The sequence below is a fragment of the Phymastichus coffea genome, unplaced genomic scaffold, assembly GCF_024137745.1.
Source record: "Phymastichus coffea isolate CEN01 unplaced genomic scaffold, Cenicafe_Pcof_1.1 PCOF00113, whole genome shotgun sequence".
NCBI lineage: Eukaryota > Metazoa > Arthropoda > Insecta > Hymenoptera > Eulophidae > Phymastichus > Phymastichus coffea.
The window spans coordinates 731,842-753,384 of record NW_026706924.1 but is presented as its reverse complement, the minus strand read 5'-3'; the positions used below and the strand labels follow the sequence as shown (position 1 = coordinate 753,384).

At 40.2% G+C, this 21,543-nt stretch overlaps 1 protein-coding gene across 4 annotated transcripts in view; it reads right to left on the bottom strand.

Annotated features, from left to right (window-relative positions):
• Positions 1–8,840: 8,840 nt before the first annotated feature.
• LOC131670650 (uncharacterized) overlaps positions 8,841–21,543 on the bottom strand; it is a 92,016-nt gene continuing 79,313 nt past the window's right edge. For all 4 annotated transcript variants that reach the window (XM_058946415.1, XM_058946413.1, XM_058946414.1 and 1 more), the window contains 4 exons: positions 14,385–14,428; positions 10,531–10,591; positions 10,411–10,457; positions 8,841–10,323 (listed from right to left, as the gene is read on the bottom strand). In XM_058946415.1, coding sequence (XP_058802398.1) covers positions 9,575–10,323; positions 10,411–10,457; positions 10,531–10,591; positions 14,385–14,428 — 901 coding nt within the window. In that variant the 3' untranslated portion in view covers positions 8,841–9,574. The remainder of the gene's footprint in view (positions 10,324–10,410; positions 10,458–10,530; positions 10,592–14,384; positions 14,429–21,543) is intronic.

Below are 21,543 nucleotides of genomic sequence, written 5' to 3'. Positions count from 1 at the left end.
TCGCGCAGCCTTGAACGCTTGCAACCATTTAAGTTCATGTTCATGAGATGTAGATGATATTTCGTAAGCGAAGTGTTTGCGGTTTTTGCTCGCGCAGGTATTTCTCCTCTCTTTCGCTTTTCGTACGTCGCCGCGCGTCAACTTTTATTATCGCTTCGTGTCTTTCATGCATTTCTAATGATTCCTTCCGACATTTTTACGTGTTAAATGTATGCTAATATCGTATAACTTGTTACTACTTACAGGAAATTATTAACGGGAATAATTTTAATCAGAATTGATGAAAATCTAAATGAATCTTTCATTACTTTTACTGGTACAAGCTATGAGGCAACGAAAGTTTGAAGTCGAGGAAAAAAGCATATTCTACAAATTTATTAATACATTGAAAAATGAAATTCCAAACACTTGAAGACGAACGACTCGGAAGTAATTATAATATTTATTAAATAAGGAAAATCGATATACACCCGCACACGTGAGGAAGTATTTTATTATACTAAAAATAAGTACATAAACGATTTTGGAAAAATTGAAGCAGAAGTTATTTTAATCTAAAGCTATTCCACGAGAATGCGAGATATTCCAGAAAAGTGTAGAAAAACGTTAATCATCTTTATCTTTCTCATTCCCCACTCGAAAGAGAATTGTTGTATCCTCCATTTAGCCGTTCCTCTTCTATTTCTCGATACATCCGTGTACGCGTATACACATAGAGACGTTTCGGCGCCGCGAAGTACTCGAACCGCAGAGCTTTCACTGACTCGCTTCTCCTTCCTTTTGCACTCGCTCGCGGTGCCATTGAGACATGACATCCGCGAAAATCAATGAATGTTATTTTTGGCCAAGACGCTTGATGACGTCGAGTAAAATGTTGACTATACTGCATTCAAGTGACGATACATCTCTATGAGACACGACTACGGCGATCGCTATGTAGCTATGCTTGCGTAAAAACGTCTTTGTCGTTAGGGCAAAGATATAGTGAGTTGTTCGATCAGGGAAACATACTTTTCGGATTTTTCTGATGTTGATTTGACTTATGATTTGTTTAGCGTTTTATTATTTCAATTCACCGTTGTTAGCAAGTTTTAATTTGATCATGTAATGCATTTTTAGTTAATCACGGAATGATTTCAAGACTCGATCTTACACAATCCCTTGAATTTAATTTGGAATATTTCGGTACAGTCGGAAAACTTTTGTAGAATTCGCAACGACCGATAGACGACAGAAAATTCTACTTATTCTAACAATAAATAAACAACATGTCATCGCGACAAAAAAAGCGTTTTCTCGGCTGTCTCATTAATTTCCCTACACTCAAGGCGTATGTTCGAGCCGTAACTCGTACTCCGTCGAGTTATTGGAAGAAAATTTTACCTTTAAAAGCGCGTACCACGTCCATTTTCTTACAGTAGTAAAACTTTCTTCTGCGCGACTGCGCAGTTTATGCCATATCTTTGAATCTTCTTTTCCGAAAATTTTCAGCAACCCTTCATGCTGCGAGAGCTTAAAGCTCACAACGTGATATTTATTTAGATCTGGATAATGGACGTTTACTTCAGCGCGTTTTGCAGGACAGTGGGATTTATGAGAAGTGCACAAAGTAAAGGGTGCACTTTACGTACGCCGCCATGTTATTTTCAAAATTTTATGGGTTCTTACTTTTTATGGGTTCAGAAGAGAGAGAGAGAGAGAGAGAGAGAGAGAGAGAGAGAGAGAGAGAGAGAGAGAGAGAGAAAGACTCGTGAAGATAAAAGCATATTTTCGTTTGACTATTTCAAATGGTTTTTAATTATTGAAATTATCCAGGCGTTGAAAGAGCTTATTGATCGCAATCAATCATGTTTCACAAACGGGTATCAGCACGTTGAGTAAATGCATTAACGAAACTTTTGCGCAAATGATATTATTTGGGTATATTTAGCAGACTGCATACAGAAATACTGTTCTCATGAGAGAGAAGCACTCGCTAAATAAACAGCGTTGTAAAATAACGAATTGGCTATGAGCAAATCAAATCGAATAAATTTGTGTGTGCCTATGCAGCTGCTATGATCTATAATATTCGGAATAATTTTAAAGATTGCATGCGTACAAGACATGGAATTACTCGGGACGATGCAAATGCATTTGGTTGTACGTACCAACGATTGCGTTTGAGAACCAAACTTGTTCAGTGTGCATTTCTTCACTGACTAACAAATTACACAATTAATAGACTAGTAACTCGTAACTCCTTCCCTACATTACAATCGTATGAATTAGCGCGACGCATAATAAAGCAGCCAACTTATAATGCAGTTTACGAGGCGCGAAAAAGAGAGAATATGTGGAGCAGGCGAGCGTGCGTGCGCGCGGTCTATCAAGCAACCAAGTGTAAATCTGCGTATCTATCGTCAAGGTGTTCTGATATACCTACACACCGAATGCCTGCGCTCGCGCGCGACAATCGCGCGGACCAGTGATTTCGTCATTCACGCCTGATCTATTCCACTATTTATGTACTTACTTGTATTTATTATTCAATGATCTCGTGCGCGCTGAAGCTGCCAGATAATCAGCTGCCATAAGTTTTGGATTTTCATTACTTGGTAGATACTTTACTGACGGACTATCTCGCGACTAAATTATCTACTTATTCATTTTGATGAAATCACTTTTCGATAATCTACTTATATCTGTAGTTAGAATAACGATGGTAAATGCTCTCATAGCAAAAGATACCAATCATTTTTTTTTTTCAATAGACATTCTTGGTCGAGGAAATAATCAATGTATTGGAAAGCATTAAAAGTCAGGACCAATGAAGAATCTTAAAACAGCTGTATCGTGATAAGCTGGAGGAAATTGGACAAATCGAGAGCTCATTTAAAAATAATAATTGGCTCGCCACTACCGTAGCTACTCGGCAGACATCATCCTCTGTATACCTTATATTCGTTTCTCTCGTGCGCGCGCAAGCTAATCATCGAGCTCGTTTCCTTCTATATAAAAGCCGCTCTTGGCTCCTCAAATGAATGGGTCAGCTCATTCGAGTGGATGCTGTTTTGGCCGCGAGCGAGCGAGAGAACAGCGCGCCTGTCATAAATTTAAACAACAATTAACATTCGGAGCCGACTGTGTTTTTCGCCTTCTCTTCCCACACTGAGACGCACTGCCACGCGCTCGCGTTTAGTACCTTCGGCTAATGCTGCGTTATGCAGCTCGTGCCATATTATACACGTGATATGCGCGCCATCAAGAGATATATATACGTGCGCGCACGTGCCTGCGAGACAACCTCTGTAATTTGCCCCGTGCCATCGCTTGAAAAATTGCGATACTCACTTTTACGAGCGAACGATTCTTTGCTTTTCTCTCTCTCTCTCTCTCTCTCTCTCTCTCTTTCCCTCTTGTTAGCGATGGTCTCGTTGATGCGTGATACTTTGCAATAATTATTTTACCCAATTGCCATTTTTCAATAAGGTTTATCATTTTTCTTATACGCGTCAATGCAGAGGTTCATAGCGTCACATTCCGCAGACACTTTGCGATACGGAATTCTTCGTTACGCTCGCACGCAAAGTACCATAACCCGCCCGAAAAAAGGAAGAGTTTAACTAAAAAAAAGAAAGAAGAAAGCCAACACTGTTATGTATCGATTACACGTAATTCTCGGCGGTTTTGCTTTTACGCCCTCCTACTGCTCTTCCACCCCGCGAGGAGAAAAAAGAAGCGCGCGAGTTTGAAATACTTCTATGTCTGCGATCGCCACGGGCCGAAACTGGAATAACAAGGGTTAGAGCACGCGCGCTCGCCCGCTCCGTATATTTTACCATGTAATTAATTACTCGTTTATCATGCGATGACAAATTCTAAATTATTATTTTCTTTTTGTCTTTTCACCGGTAACAACGTCATTTTCAAACATTTTATTATACGAAAAAATGAGAGATTTTAATAATGTTTTGGCAGTGTTCGGAAGTCAAAATCTAAGATGATATCTTGAAGAATTCTCGGTTGATATTCAAGAAAAATGAAATAAAAAAAAGAGAAAAAGGCCTTGGTGAGCTTATTATAAAAAAGCTCGCGCGAAACCGAGCTGGCGGACCACTGGCTCATCCTCAGCTACCTAATAAAGTTCCTAATAAGCGTGTCGCGATAAGACGCAGCGATAAGACGCACGGGGAACAGAAGAGGATCCAAGCGACAGTTCATTCTCAGCTATATTAATTGCAAGAGATGTGAAGCGAGTGCTTTTTTCTTTTCCCTTTTAAAGCAGATAGCTGACTAGGCTGTGAATTATCAGACGAAGTTGTCGATCAATTGATTAAGCGCCGAATGTCGGTAGACATTCTTCCGATATTTACTTACGCTTATCGAGCAGTGCCATCGAACGGCCTTTGGCGCCGTGAAATTGATTTCATTTATGCGCCTAGTGAGAGAGGAGAAGGAGGCGCGCGACAGCACACATCTTTAACTAAACGTTTCTTTCCGCGAGCGAATCTGATAACGTCCTCGAGAGCCTTTCAACCCCGTCACTTTGACTTCTCTTCTCCTCCTCCTCCTCTCTCTCTCCCTCTCTCTCACTCTCTCTCTTCCTTGTGCGTGGCGGTCTTGACAGTTAATGCAGTTTCTTCTTTTACATTTCCGTTGGACTTACTTCATATCAGAAATAATATTAGATTTATATATCTGTCTACAGTGTACATTCGTAAGTTGATAATTATATCGGAGAAAAGCTGCAAATCTTCATCTATAACTCGACCGAATTAGTTGACAATTATTTCACAGTCGGTTTACACATTATAAATGTTTAGTATGATACTTAGACTACCTAATAAGTTTGAAATCAATTATAACTATAGATACGTACAAATAAAATATTCAGCATCAGTTTAGTCGATAAAAAATAACTGTTTTTTGAATGGTATTTACGATACTTTCACCACATGTCAAAACCGTAATTTTGAACGGTCAACTGAATTTATAAGTGTGAAGAAAGCGAAGGCCACGAGATAGAAGGGAGAAAAAAACCACGAGTATTAAAATCTTGCGATAAAGAAGGAACGGCGAAGGTAGATAAACGACGCAGAAGAATAAGTTCGCGCGTAACTGTACGGCGTATGCTCTCGGAAAGTGTGACTAGATCTAGTGCGCACAATACAATTTTCGCGAAAACAAGTTAATACAAAAGCCCAGCTTAGGAGGCACGGCAAAATGATTCCAACGACAGCAGACACGAGCTACGAGCCGGACAGCTGGCAGCTAGTCTACGATAATCGGTAATTACACGGCTTCTTAATTATCGGCTCATTGTTCTCCCTCGTTCCTCCCTTCCCGATGGCGCGTAAATCACCGCGCACACGCTCCACCTTGCTGCGCTTGGCGATGAAGACGCCCGCAAGTGGACTCCTTCCCAATACGTTCTGCGAGTGTGTTACGTAAGTTGCGCGCGCGCGTACGTACGAATTGCTTGCGCAACTTGGATACTCGACACGGATTAGCGGCGAACCACGCGCTATACAGCGAGAGCATTATTAATGCACGTATGTGCGCGCAGAGGATTAGAAGTGCTCCAGTTGACGGGCACGGTGTCGAGTTTTCAATGACGACGCTTTGCGTGGTTTATCAAATCAGTGAACGAAAAGGACGAATCGAAATTGTCAATCGCAGGAAGAATGGGAAAGAGAGAGAGAGAGAGAGAGAGAGAGAGAGAGAAACAATGATAACTCTACGGTGCTATGACGCACAAAAGAAGAGCGTCCTTTAAAGGATACCCGCTCTCGCGGGAGTAGTAGCAGACGGATGCGGCGCCAGTGTTACACTGACGCAACACGTACGCATACACGGTGAGTATGTCTATATACGCGCGGCGCACGACGAAGAAGGAGAGAAGGAACACATTTATTTTTGGCAAATCCTTGCAGTGACGTGCAAGTGAGAATGTGCGTTGCGTTTTAAACGTTTAAGGATGTGTTCTTTATTGCTGCGAGACCGCGACTTATTTTTCTGGCTTCGTTTGATCATGGTAATAAGTTGTCTACGAGTCTGCTCTGGCTGATAAGATTCGTTTAATTATTTATTTTTCTCCATTATATCTTTAAAGATCACTGTATAATATCACAAAACGTTCAAGAGACTTGTTATTCTATTGCTAAAAACATACAGATATTTGATTGAATAAGCTCATATAAGATATAATAGAAGGTTATATTTGAATGTATGTAATGAAATGATCGGCACTCCTGTCGTTCAACTGCCGAATCAATAGTTATGTTTGCCGACTGACTTTCATACGTCCCAGGATCTTTGATTTATTGCTAATTGTCTTTGAAATTCATTCCAATTGATTGGTCATTGCTCAAATTTTTCACAAGTATTGTTGCGCGTATAGCAAAAGATGGCACGAGTGGTAGACAAATGTCGCATAGCATGAAAAAGGATCACCGAAAAATAAATGGCGATACAATCGAATCGTGGTCGGGTAGCAAGTGAGAGAGAAAAAGAGCGAAAGCGCAAAGGGCAATAAATATCGCGCGATTAGATCTCGCTCGGGCCTGGGACTATTAATCACCTGCATGTTAATCGAGCCGATCGCTAAGTAGGCCGCTGCCGAGCGCATTATGAACGCCCCACAGCGAAATTCCGCAGACGGTTATGATGCGCGCGCTTTCTCTCTCTCTCTCTCTCTCTCTCTCTCTCTCGCTTTTAAAATAAAACAGCAACAAAAATTCTTCCTCGACGATCCCTTCGGACATTATGCATGCTGTTCGCGTACTGATTGACCCCTGACCGGGTACGTAGATACGTATCTATTGATTTGGGAAATGTACCGTTAGATACTTTTTTTGCGGGATAGTTACGGTATAATGGAATTGAAGAAATGTACGTTCTGCCCAAAAAAATGAAAACGAGTAAGCGGTTACTATACAATCTCGAGCCACATAAATAACGTCGGAGTAGTGATATCTAAGCATTGAAGCTTAGAATTAGAAGAGAAAAAGAGCTATATAACAAAGCACAGTGGCCGCGGGCATAATCATCGAGTTTTAATTGTAGCATACACTCGGTTCGACAGGCCCCTCGAAGAAAAAGCATCTCACAATAACGATCGCTGCTGCGGCTTCTGCCTGCGTGCACCTTTTTCGCGACCTACCGCAGACTACTGCCATGCATCTCTCTCTCTCTCTCTCTTTCTCTCTCTCTCTCTCTCTCTCTCTCTCTCTCTCTCTCTCTCAGTTTCATAGCTCTACGATCCATTTTTGCTTTTTTATTTGTTGTATAGCAAGATTTACGAGCGATGGTTTCTGTAACGCGAAAGCGGTACTAATAGTGAAAGTTTCTGTGAATTCATAGGGCGATTATAATAAAGCTTGAGTGGAGCTTGTGAGAGAGTTTTATAGTGTTTGAGAGCGAATTATGGTTATTAGGCGGGCTTTACCGTTTAATGATTCCACTGTCTCCTTTCGTTCTATTCAGTTTATTATTCACTGTGAAGGAATAGGAATTGTGGCTAGTTAAATTGAACAAAAAATCAGTTAAACGAAACTTTTCTTGAGGTGATCGGATGAAATCCATTATAACGCAAGAGTAGGACATTTCTATCTCCAAGTACATCGCCACAACATTTCCAATAAAAAAAATAATCAAAGCCTTAATACGTTCCATTAAGTCCTGTTTTTCTCTCGAAAATCATATATCCCATCTGAGCGTTTGAATCGGTAGCATCACACGCACAATCGTTCAGCAAATAGGCAATATCGGAGAAATGATGAAATCGCGATCGACCCAAACGTATATAGTATCGGCGTACAAAAGCGTTGTCGTCGCCGAGACTCTCTCTGTCTCCCTCTCTCTCTCTCTCTTGGGTCGTCGTCGTATAGCTCTCGGCCAAAAGAAAATACGTCGATAAATCTAATGTCTGCTGGGGATAGGTGCGCTGGTGCGTTGCACCGGAAAACTCTTACTCCCTTCGCTTTTATACATCCGCGAGCAGCAGCAGCAGCAGCAGCAGCAGCAGCAGCACTCGCGATTGCTTTTCCCTCGATATATATCGGGACAAAAGTTGCGAGATATCGTTGGCTGATTTACGAAGATCCGAAGCTTACTTTATATACCCCTCTTTCTCTCGCGTGCTTTTCCACTCGCTTTTAATTTTTACATAAATTAATATATATATATATATATATATATATATATATACATTGGCAAATCTCACGCGTGTCTCTCAATGGGACAATAAATAATTAAGCTTTGCGAGATATGCACGAAAGAGAGCGTCGTAAATAATTCGAGGAAATTTTTTTTCTCTCCTGCGACGTCACGGCGCGGCGCGTGCAGATTGTGATATATGGCCGAAGAGATGTTTGAGCACCTCCTACGCGTGTGTAATACGAAGAAGAAGGCTGACCTCTGACTTCGCGTGTTTACGCGACTAACTACTCCTCGCCAATTAATATGGGACAGAAGGCAACAGATTCTATGATCATAAAAACATTGACTTTATATTACGATCTCATCGCAACCATTGTTGTGTGGCTCCCGCTAAGAGGAATGAAATCATCGTCGGGAAAGAGAGAGAGAGAGAAAGATTGTATCTCGCTCAATGTGCACTCGGCGTTGCGGTGGATTAAGTTGCTAGTCTATTAAATTAGTCGAGACGTGACCTGCAGACTATATATATACACCTTAGCATCTATCAAGGTATCGAACGAATTATATTCTTGTGTATGATTTACAAACCGAATGATAATATTATTCATGATCGAGGAGACTGTAAGGGATACGGTAATCAAGTGACCATTGGAATTTATAGAACGAACATTTTATTACTTGATTCGATTATTTCTTTTCCAAAATTATACAGCCACTATGTAATCATCCCGACGCGCGTAACTGTCGGCATGATAATGAAAGTAGCCTTATTTCTCACAATACAATGTATTTAAAAATACACAAAAATATTGGTATAAGGACACAGGTTTTATTTATATATGTATAATTAATTCATTAAATTATAATAGGTGGAAAATCGTTGATACCTGAGGTATCGTCATTAATTATTATTACAATAATATTATATATTTAACATGGTATTGGTCATTGTACATAAGTATTCGTAGAAACTAAGGAAGGAAAAAAACATACATCTTACTATAATGTTATAAACTGACTTGTTGCGAGACGGATGTAGGGAAACTGACTATAAAAAAAAATTGAGCAACAGAAATTTACCGTTTCGTCTAAATGTATTTATGTATATAAACCTACATAAGCGGTAATTCGCGTGAATACTGAGGTAAAGCTAAAAACAAACATGCATCAAATAAATTTTTACAGTCGTGCTACTTAAAACAAAAGAAGAAAGAAAGAAAAGGAAAAGTCGGGATGTAGGAAGGAAAAAACATTGAGTGACACGCCCAGGCCGATTAGTCTCGATAATAATCTATTAAAAGAAAAGAAAAGAAATTCATAGTGCTGTTGCCTTGCTCACTCTCTTTCATGATAAAACTCTCTTCCTCAGACGCGTCTCCACATATACACGACGAGTTGTACCGTAGGTATAATAGTCGCTATCAAGCTATCGTCAGTTTCTTGGATAAGGCCTCTTACGAGTGGCCCTCGTGGGTTTGGCCGCCAAATTCTCTTCGAAAACATCAGCCGTGAAATCTTGGTCCCTGATTTGTTTGGCAGCCCGAGTATTGGGCCTTGGCGCTGGTGGCGCCATTTTGCCTGGTGGCATCATTCTCATAGGTGGTGGTGGTGGAGGTCTAGGAGGGCCAGGTGGGCCTATTCTGGACGTCATACCAGGATGTGGTCGTGGTGGTGGGCCTGGAGGGCCCATTGGAGGCGGCCTAGGAGGTCCAGGCATACGCATACCTGGTGGTACTGGTGGTGGGGGTGGCATAGGCCCATGATGTCGCATAGGTCCAGGTGGTGGTGGCGGCATGGGTCCGAACGGACCCCGTGGCGGTCTTGGAGGTCCAAACATAGGTGGACCACGTGGAATTGGTGGAGGACCAGCCATTGGTGGTGGAGGTCGTGGAGGTCCAAATACAGGTGTTCTCGGTGGGCCATATTTGCCGGGTGGTGCTCCAGGTGGGAATGGTGCGCCATTCATGAAACGACGTGGTGGCATTGGTGGCCCTGGTGGAGTCATCGGTGGGAACGGTGGACGTGGACCAAGATGTTTCATGTTTGGTCTCTGTTTGGGTAATTTGATTGGCGCATTCAGTTGGACTTTGCTCAAGTCGATCTTCGTGCCAACTGGTTGTCGCTTCAAGTCGGCAATGTATGTAGCCCGCTCTATTGGGTAACCACGAGCTTCGGCAAAATCTGCAATCAGATTAAAAAACAGGTCTGCTTTAAGCAATCTCTCGAATTTACTTCAGTGCTCAAATAGATGTGACATTTCACACATACGTTTCAAAGCATTTGAATGTGACCAACCCAGTTGTTGCGTTAGGAACCTGCGATGACAAATATTCATTAGATATACAGTTTTTTTTGCGTCTGTATACGGAGTCAACAACTTTTCCTTACCGGCATATCAGGTAACCAGATCGATTAACACCGTGAGTACAGTGAACACCTATTATTTCATCTGAAACATCCAGAAATGTTGATGAATTAGTGTATAAGTCTTTATATCAAACAAGTCCATCATATTATTACTGACGATGGTCAATTGGGATCAAATACATTCATTTTTAAGTAATGTTGCCTCTTCAAATCTAATTCATTACCCGTACGTGTATTTTTAACATCGACGAAATGGTAAGCATACATATCGCCTTACAAAATTAGGCCACAATCAATCCTTTAAATTAATGAAGTCAGACATTCGATCTATATAGCACGATGAAGTAAAAAAGAATGCGCTGAACCGAACACACTTTCACACGTTAACTGTCCAGATTTTTTTTCATGCCATATATACGATCGATTATCAAGTCAATTTAGCGATGGAAACGGCCATCGATTAGGAAACTTCACCGTTGCGGCTGTTATTCTCGCATCCTTTAACATTTCATCATATTTTTTTTGAGGCAGGGCGAAAAAGTTAATGAGAGAGCGGCGACTTCGGCGCGCAAAGAGAAAAAAGGGGGTATTGTGTCGCCGTTTGCGTGGCGACCAGTTATCCGGGATACATACACTCTCAATCGACCTCGTCCGCCGCGGTGCCATGTAACCCCTGACCCTCTACATACTTCAGCGATCGAGCGAGGCCAGTAAGGTACAATATTGCTTGTTGCGATGTTATTATTATCGTATATACACGAAGAAAGAACGCGAGAGAGAGAGAGAGAGAGAGAGAGAGACCTGATTTCTTTCTTCCGAGCGAAATATCCGATAACAACCTCAAAGAGTAATAATGACGTTGGTTCTGCCGTTGATTTTTTGTTTCTGTTACGAAAATGCATACATTCTGCCTCGCGAAGAAGGGCTCCCCGGTAATTGACGATGCCGAGAGAGCGTGAAAATGGTCGGCGCGAGAGAATCGGGCGTGAACGTTTATATAATGTGTGAGATGATTAATACGCGCGGTACATGCAAATAAGATCAATATAAATAAATACTTTTTTTTGCTTTGTATGGTTCCTCGCCGCAGCTATCCGTCGCATTTATTATGCGCGTGGTGAAGTTTAAATTGCCCCAAGCATAAAATATCTTTAATATCGGTTACTTATTCTAATTGGAACTTAATGTTTCGCCTTACGCGCGGCGCCGTTTACCTACTATCCGTATTTCCTTTTAGGTTTAAATGAACGGCGAAGTTCTTTTTAAGAGGAACTCTACTGCGGATGAGATTGTATTACACGCACGCAAAGTATTCTTGTTATTTCAAGAAACATTTAACAAGTTTCATCCTTTTTGCTACGAGCTTCTCGCGAATGTCCTGTTAAGAGAGTTCAAGTAAAATAACTTGATTTTAGGCTATAATAATTTACAAGACGCAATGACGCTGTCTTACATAATTCGAAAATTATTTTCCGTCATGATCCTTCAATGAAATGCCATGTAGAATATGGCACGAGGAAATGGGGAAACGTTGACATCGCGTGGGTTCAGAAGTAACTGCATAGGTACATCTATATACACGTACATATACCTACATATAGTACACTCTAAAGAAGGGAGCAGAAAACACGTGTTGATTGTTTCTAAGAAGCAATACGGCCAGGCCACAGCAGCTGCTTTATTGATCGACAGCTTTAGTACGACTGGTGAATGTTTTAGAAGAGACGAGAAAAAAAAAAGAAATAACCGGAGAGAAGTAAAAGTGAGCGCATAAAGTTACATGTGCACTTATTTCATGAATGGGATGAACCTTTTTGTATTTGCGGAATTCGTTAAAAGGAAATCGACATAGATTGACATTTTTTTCGGAAAATGAAGGGATAATGAAATTTGATGAAGAAGAGTGGTGTGTTATTTGATTAATCAGCCACTTTTATGGATTTTGAAATTCCGTCTTCGAGCAAAAAAGCGTTGCAAGCTCTTTATTAAGAATACGCATCTCCAAAAATTAAAATTCAAAATCGTTTTTCCGTCAGCACTCAAACATCCCAATGTCACACGGCAAAGTGAACCATCGACGACACTTTTTTCCTCAATCGCATCTGCAAGTTCAGAAAAAGTTCGATGCTATGCCGCGTGACTTCGCGACAAACAGCTGATAAATTCTATTTACCAATAACTTTTAAAAACGGAAATCAAACAATAAACTCCATTCAGAGGGAAAACTTTGAAAACTATTGGGAACAAAGCAGTTTAAAGACGAAGTTGATGGAAAAAAGAAGACTTTTGGCCTTGAGAAATAAACTGAAAAAGAAGAAGAAAGGGGTCGCAACCCGACGAAATGCAGCGGTTAATCCACGTTACTGGCCTCGTTCGCACGCGCGTCAGCTTTTTTATTTCTTTATACGTCGTCTATTTTTCCGAGGTCGTTTCCTTCTCTCCTTTTTTTCCATTCGCTCGGCAACTTTTGCATACGCCACACAGACCCGAAATGGCAGCTTAAGTGTGTACTATCGAATGCGAAATCTGCCCGCCACTATGTCGTGGCACGTATTCTACAAGCACCGACAAATGAAATCTTCTTTCGGGCACATCCTTTTTTGAGAGAGGTGTAGGGTTTCAATCTATTTGACGTTTACTTAGCTCTCTGATGCAATAAAAGATTATTACACTGTTGTACATGAATATGAGGTCAGCGGATTTCTCTCTACGTATATATCTTCACGACTAAGACCAAAAAAAGAATAGCTTCTCTAAGCATTACGTGTCGAAGCTTTTGGTCTGTAAATAATCTTGCTGTATAAGATCGTGTGGCGCACAGCGCGAATATCGGGATTAATCAAGGCAGCGCTAATTGATGGCGTCGGTTGCGTTAACGTGCATACGACTCCTGTGGAGCAGGGAACGCAACTCGTGAAAATCCTTTGGCGCCAAGGTTCGCGCTCGCTTAAATTGGACTCACGTGATGATGAACGAGACAACGATTGGCTATAAATCAAACAAACAACGAAATTACGCAATAGAATTGTGGTGTATTAGTTGATCTTCCAAGTAAATATTATTTCTGGCTAATTACAAATGTTGATGGGTCAAGTTTATCAATGGGAATTTACCTTGCACGAAAATATTATCTCAATATAATGAAAGAAGAAGAAGGAAAAAAAGTGGATAATCGTTACATAAATGAAAAGTTATAGTGCTACATATAGTTTTATATTCTATCTTCATTATTAATAGTCGGCCGAAAAACCTTATCCTGATATCCTACATACTGGTATGCATAATCGACCGTCAAATAACTTCTAACCTCAAGCACCGAAAGCCGATAAAAACCCCGAACGAGAGAGATAAAGGAAAAAATCACCTCGCGCTCGTGTACCGAAAAAACAAATGACAGCTAATGGAGAAAGGTGTCGCGTTAGAACTCGAAAACCTCGATAAGCAACAGCCTATGTACCGATGACTTTCTTTTGTATAGCGGGATTTATATACACGAGGAATATGCCTGGCTAGTTTCTTCGTGTGTTATATGCATATTCAATGATAGCTATAAAATTGTTCTGGTAAATGAATGTTGTTCTTTTGTCGTTTTGTAACGGACAATTTACTTTTGCACGCAGACGAGATATACACTCGTCAATCATCGAGTGTGTGTGCGCGCGCGCAGCACAGAAGTTTAGATGATCGATGAGCTACGAACGATCGATCGATCTTCCGACCCGACGAAAGCAGAACGAATCGTTCTGACTATTTTAGGCGTACAAAACCAATGTGTATGTGTGTATGTGCATGCGTGGCTGAAGATGAGAAGTATACAGGACTTTTCAGAGCTGGTAGTCTACTCCGTGAATATATAAAAGGTGTGCGATACTAACCTTCACCACACTCCGCTGTGAACATTTCCATGGCTTTGAAAAATCTGGAATCAGAATAAAAGAATTTAAATTATAGTATTAATAACACTTGGATACTTCAAATCGTTTTATATTAATTAATTATACACGTGTTCTCTTTATTAATGATCCAGATAAAAGAATCATAATTCTGCTTAATCATATTTTTCTAGAAACTCGCACGTACATTTAAATCAAAAGGAGAAGACGATAAATAAAAAAAATAAAAGAGCCGAACGAAATCACAAGCATCATTTAATTAATCATCGTTCATAACTCTTGGGGTAAAAAGAAAAGACTTTGGGAGCCAAAGAACAGCACCGGTGCATTTTTCGGCGCGAGCCAAGAGAGAGAGAGAGAGAGAGAGAGAGAGCACGAAATGTGGCGGTACAGCCAATTGGCCGTTAATAGGCCGTTTTAGCGCCCTCTCATCCCCCTTTCATTTGCTGCGGACAACCCCCTACAGCAGCGATTAGTCTAACGTGATTATAACCACTAACTCACTCCTTCGCATACCTGCGCGCGGGCTGAGAAAAAAAAGGTAATGACGCGCGGCTTCGTTTCATGACGAAAGCCGTAATGAGATCTGTGAGAGAGAGAGAGAGAGAGAGAGAGAGAGAGAGAGAGAGAGAGAGAGAACCTCGTGCGCGTCTAAGTCATTGACAATATAAATCTAATGCTTTTGTTTTTTTCTACTCTCTCGAGTGGGAAGTTAATATTGATTGGATGTGAAAAAGCCGTAATCGATGAGTAATGATGGCTAACGTTTGAACAATTTTCCGTCCGAAAAACTCGTCACTGAAGGAATTTTCATATCGTGAAAGCTATGATCAAGTGAGACAAAAAATGGTAAAAAAACTAAAACAAAAAAAGGGCAAAGAAAAAAGATACCGAATATCACATTTGAGTACAAATCGCAGTTTCTTATAACTGTAGAATATCGTACAATTACCTTTTAATTTATTCCTCGTTATAAGTTACACGATTTCTTCAGCGTCTGGTGCTATTTACTGAATTGTCAAAAATAAACATGTCGACAACAGATTTTAAACAACATTTGTTGATATTGTGCATCAAAAATAATTTCTCGATAGATTAAATAAAACTGTTTTTAAATAATTGGTTTCGATCGAGTTAAAATTAATAATCGAATGACTTATATTGCAGTCATGTAAACACTCCTGTAAATATTTAACATTAAAGACATGTTAATTTATCTTACACCCTTGAAATATGTTAACTCGATTTGGTGTTTACATTTACGTACATAAATTGATTTGCATGGTATTATTTCGAGAGAGAGAGAGAGAGACAAGGAGAGGAAGAGAGAGTAAATAATGTGTCACAGTCATTTGAACGAAGGTCGCATCGATCAATATACACGCACTACGAGATTGCCAAGGATCTTTATATCTTGCGGCATTAGAATCGCAGATCCGAGACAAAACTCCGGGCTCATATAATAACGAAAGTAAACAGCAGCAGCGTAGCTCGTAAACAAGCGGAGCGCATTAATCAGCAACGTGAAGTGCGCGCAATCATCGGCTGTCAGCATTGTCGCGTCGCGTCCGCGACCTTGATGTACGACTCTGTGTGGCCTCCTTGTGGCGCGACGAACGATGTCAACGCCCAATCCTTTCGGATAATTACCCGCTTAAAAAAAATAAAATAAAAATAAAGTACGACAAAATTTCAAGTGAAACTATTTTTCATAACTAAGTTCAGTAAGAATGTGCAATTGTCCGAAGGATAAGGCTGCTTCGTTGAGGAATGATGATGCTCATGAAACGTAGGTATTTATAACCTAAAATGGTTATTTATTTATACATTTGTTTTTGACAATTTAATCGTATCAAAAAAAAATTTAGTTCGATATGACGTTGACGAATTATGTCTTCAAAAGACATCTAAAAGAATTGTAGTTCGCCGCAGACACAAAATGATGAACCACTAAACCGACGACCAAAGCAAGGCTGCTGCAGGCGTGTATTAACATACGAAGACGAAGCTGGCGTCACAGTTACCGAGTTGCCAATTTCAATACCACCACCCCCAGCGATCGCCGGTTTTGCTATTGTCCGACGACGAATCGATTGTAACTATTAATCTTATGATTCTTCAACTTCTAGTTAGATCATACTAGCACAACCAAGCAAAAGTTTTCATAATAGTCTCATCAGCAACAATAGCTGGAGCTCCCGCGCGCCGTCGGTTGAAACCATCATATCTTCGCACGCCCGATATAAATTTCAATTCTCCACGCGGGCGCTCAAAAAAAAAAACAAAGGTGTCGACACCAATCATCATAACGAGGGAAGCAGAGAACTCTCTTCGAGAAAAAACGAGAGAAAAGAAAGGCTCAGCTAATGACTTACAATATGTTTTCGACCCGTACATATAAACGCATTGTTGTGTTATGCTTGTTGCTTCGCCTGTTTTTCCATACGACGTCGTCGTCTTTATCGTAAGCCATTTGCATGAAGAAGACGAGACACAGTCTGTTGGAAAGCTGCGCACGTATTGTCCGTCGAGAACGTTTATGTCTCATTATAGCAGTCAAAGGTTTTCAGTTAATTTTGTTGTGTTCGGCCGGGGGTGTAATCTGCGTGACCGAGCGACTTGTTGCTATGCCTTATTTATCGTTTATTTTTCATGCCTATGATTAATTTTTTTTTTACTGATATGATTTTTCCTGGGAGTCAGACAACATTCTGTGAATGCGTAGAGAGAGAGAGAGAGAGAGAGAGAGAGAGAGAGAGAGAGAGAGAGAGAGAGAGAGAGAGAAATAGAGAATTTTGTTCATTATTAATTTTTAGTTGCTTTTTATTTTTTATGACTTTTGGCATTAAAGTCTGTATCAAAAATACTTTTCAGCTAATATTGTTAATTTAAAACACAAGCCAAATTAAACTAATCATTCGGAATCAAAGAAATTTGACGAACATGTGACGCCTGTCCAATATTGTTTAAGTTTCTGTTCGATTAACCTATCGTGAGATTCTCTAACTAAAACTGACTATTTAATATATTTCCTAGTCGGGACATCGCAAGATCGTAAAGATGAGATATCAAAAGGAGGTGAGTTTCTGGCGAATAAAGAGAAAAAGGTCATTATATTGCTCGCTTTTGCTAACTGGAAGGTCATGTTTCTATTTTAGCGGACGAAAACACAACGAGTGAAGATAAGGGAGACGGGCAGCAACAGTCGGAAGATTCAAGGAAAGAAGGTGCAAGTCTTGCAGAGGAGGCGCAGAACGAAGCAGATAAGTGTGATCAGCAACAACCGACTGCATCTGAGAATATCGCTACTTCTACACCATGCCCGGGACAACTGAATCCCAACAACAATTGTAATTGTATGCCTATTCCCAAGACCTGACGGACGAAATAAAAAAGTGATAATTTTGTGACTCATTTATGATGTAGGTGTTTTCCTTTGTTTTTCTTGTTTCTGCAATCTACTCGGCAAAGGGGCAGAACCACACGAGTAGAAAATCTTCTGCTCTCGAGTACTTGGCAAACATCAGGCTCGTTTCTCAATTGACCTTCCTCCCGTACCTTTGTTACTTTTACTGAGATGTTTGATTTCCGCGCGAGAGATTGTCGGACGCTGGCATAATGTAGAATTACTGGTTGATAGAGTTTATTTTTTTTTCGTGATGCAACGCGGTTTAGTTAAAAATCAAATGGTGAAGTAGGAAAAGCGCGTGCGATGAAACACCAATGGAAATGGAGAGCTGTCGAATCACTTGCGGTAGAGTCATTGACATACTTTCATACATTTATCGGGTGTGCGCTTTGAATAAATTTATTTGGAAAATCAGTGAGACTGTTTACGACGCAGTCAATAGTGTGATTATAAAAAATTTCTCATATGATTTTACGATGTATGTACGTTCGTGAAAAAACAATTGGAAATTTAAATAAAGCTGTTGAATTTATTCGTGAAAGAAATGCTCATCAAGAAATACGAATCTCGAAATTTAATCTAAATTAGATCGCATCGCGATAAGTATAAAAGGCCGCGAAAGAGTACGACATTTTAGCCCTTATTTGGCTTAGACGCCACTCTGTAATGAGAATGCACCAAGATAGCGCGTAATGAAGCGAAGGGAATGAGAATTTACGTAATGAAGAGATCAGCCCGGGTGGTCCCTGAAACCTTCTCACCTCAAATCTTTTCGGTCACATTCTTTCGTCGATTACTTGTGAGACTCTTATATGACAAGAAATTTATTTGATTTTCTTTTTAGGTAGATAAGTCTACGAATGTGCTTATGATAAAAATCGACATATTTATCGAGGGTGATCTCGCGTAATTAGCTTAATTGTATGAGACTACAAGATAAGCACTGGCGCGAACAAATTTATCGAGCAGATAAGAAAAAGGGACACTTTTTGCCATTTCCCCCTCATTAAACCTCGTGCTGCGGGCACGAAATTCCACACGCAAAAGCGCGTCGAGTGTGTTACCACCCACAATCGCTCGCGTCAAAATATTTGAGATGGGTCGAGAGAAGTGAGTGAACGTAGCATAGTATACTGAATTAATTGGTTGAAAGAGAGATTTCTCTCGCGAATTAATTTGCTGCAACTTATGACGTCGTGCGTTGATGAGATTTCATTGTGTGCGTTGGATCAATGTTTTGATAGGGAATCATTGTGTCTGTCTATTTTTTTGTAGATTGTTCATTTGAGATCGAAAATGAGTTTTTGAAGAATTGATTTTTTTTCAGCTACTAAATCAATCTTACGTGAACAACACTTTATAGCTAAGAAATCTGTTTTTTTTAATTCTATCCATAAACGTCAAAACAAATTAGCTCAGGAATTAATCAAGAAGTAAACAACTCGATAAAAAAAATAATTAACGGATTGGATTTCTTTAATCATCGAGGAAATCGACATTTATGAATAATGATCCATCCATAAAACCAAAAAAGATTGACGAGATTGATGGTTTATAAAAAAAAAAATTTCATCTTGCACAAACTATCCCACACTACAGTCGGTTGAATATAACCTTCGCACCTCTCCCGTTCATTCTCGGGGCCATTTTATACTTACAACGTATCCGCTTTCTTTGAACGATATAGAGACGTCGCGAGTGCGAGCGATGGAGAGGCGCCACGACGCCCACACGCTTTGGCACGTGCGCCTAATGTAATGTGCTCTCTGCTTGCAATTGCAAGAGTCGGTGATTCATCGCACGCGACACTCTCTCTATGTCACAGAACTCCAAAGGTTCGGTTTCTGATGCATATTGACTCTCGCAACTCGGGTGGCATTTCCTTCGCGGATACTAAATAAAAAGAATGCGCCCTTTTTTTCTTCAAATTGCTTCTTTTCTTATGGGCTTTCCAAAAAGAAAATATTCGGAATGTTCGTTGGAGATGTTTTCTCACAGATGAGCAACAGCAGCTCTGTTTCTCTCAAACTTCTAAGTGATACTAATTCCCTCTGTCCCCAAGACTTGACTTTAGCAACTTCTTCGGGGAAGCGCCGTTTAGACGTAAACCGCTAAATGGCCCCTGACTCTTGCAGCTGCGCGCATCGACTCATTTAATATACGTGAATCATTTAAGGTAAAGATTAGTTAGAAAGGAGAGTTCGTTGACGTTGCCGCTGATCGTAAAAATCCCTTTTTTCTAAGCTGAAACTAATTAGTAAACAAGTGGTATGCTGTCTTTGAAAAATTCAGAGAGAAATATATATCTGAACGAAGCACCGGTGCGGAATGTGCATGCATTACGTAGAAGAGGAAGAAAGGTCGGTGATTTTTTCATTTATTTTTCCGTCAACTGCCTTAGCCGCGCGAGCTATTATTAAAAACGTGAAGCAATCCGTGAAAGAACTACTGCTGCTCGGCGAAAGTAAATATATTTTTTACGGGCAATATGAATTGTAAATCGGGCGATAAATTAATTTTATATAGGAAATTTTTCTTTCATTCTCCACGGGAAATTAGGTGTTGACGCGTCACCGTGCAATCGATATCAAATTTCCGTGCTTCTTCAAGGATACACTTGTAATTACTGTTTAACCAAATACGTAAATATTCAAGAATGGCATAAAAGGCTCCGTTCTTGTCTTCTCATGTGCTAGGTTTTGCAAAATAAATAGTCGCGACAGAATACGGGAGAAAATGTATACCGTGTCTCTCGTTGTGGGAAAACCGAAGAGAGACTCGTAAGAGTAGTGTGCAACGCGCGAAGCTTTCTTTTTAAGCCACGAGCACACGACACAAATGCGACGCTTTACGAGACTACCGTGAAAGGGTTACGCTGCTTCTTTTTTTTCACGCGACGTGTACTACTCTCGCGAGACTAATTTGTTTGTGTACGGAAGAGAGTGTTTGCTAACTTACTTAAGTTTTTTTATCAAAATGCTGATCATAAGACGACAATAAGAAGAATTTCACAACATGAAGAAGTCATTGCACTTATCTTACTAATTCACCGATAGAAAATAACACCAGATTAAGTGACATGCCTGGAGAAACGAACATTTTCATTTTACAAGTGTAGTTCCGTAATACCACAGACATTTAGACACTGTCGTAATAAAAATAACAATATTTCAAAAGTTTTCATACGAAACAAATAAAACTCGATCGCCGCACTAAGCATTTTGTTTAGCAATCAATGCATGCCATACTATAAGTAATTAATATTTGAAATATTCATTAACGTCCTTATGGGAATACCTTGTTAGAGTGAGGTGCACACGCGAGAGATACCTGCACCTAACGTCTCTCAATTTCAACATAAGTCGCGCGTCGCGTGTCAATCATACTCGTGCACCAGGTTTATTTTTTATTTTTTTTCTTACCCGCATGATATACTATCCACTTTGCACTCGATTTTAATGACTCATTTACCAAACGCCCGCGAACACGCGACAGAGAGAGAGAGAGAGAGAGAGAGAGAGAGAGAGAGAGAGAGAGAGAGAGAGAGAGAGAGAGAGAGAGAGAGAGAGAGAGAGAGAGAGAGAGAGAGAGAGAGAGAGAGAGAGACAGACAAACAGACAGACAGACAGACAGACAGACAGAGGTAACAAACAACAATTCATTCAATGATCCTTCTAATTTTATTTCTGCAACAATTAATATTCTTTGTTTTGCCGACGACGACGATGATCG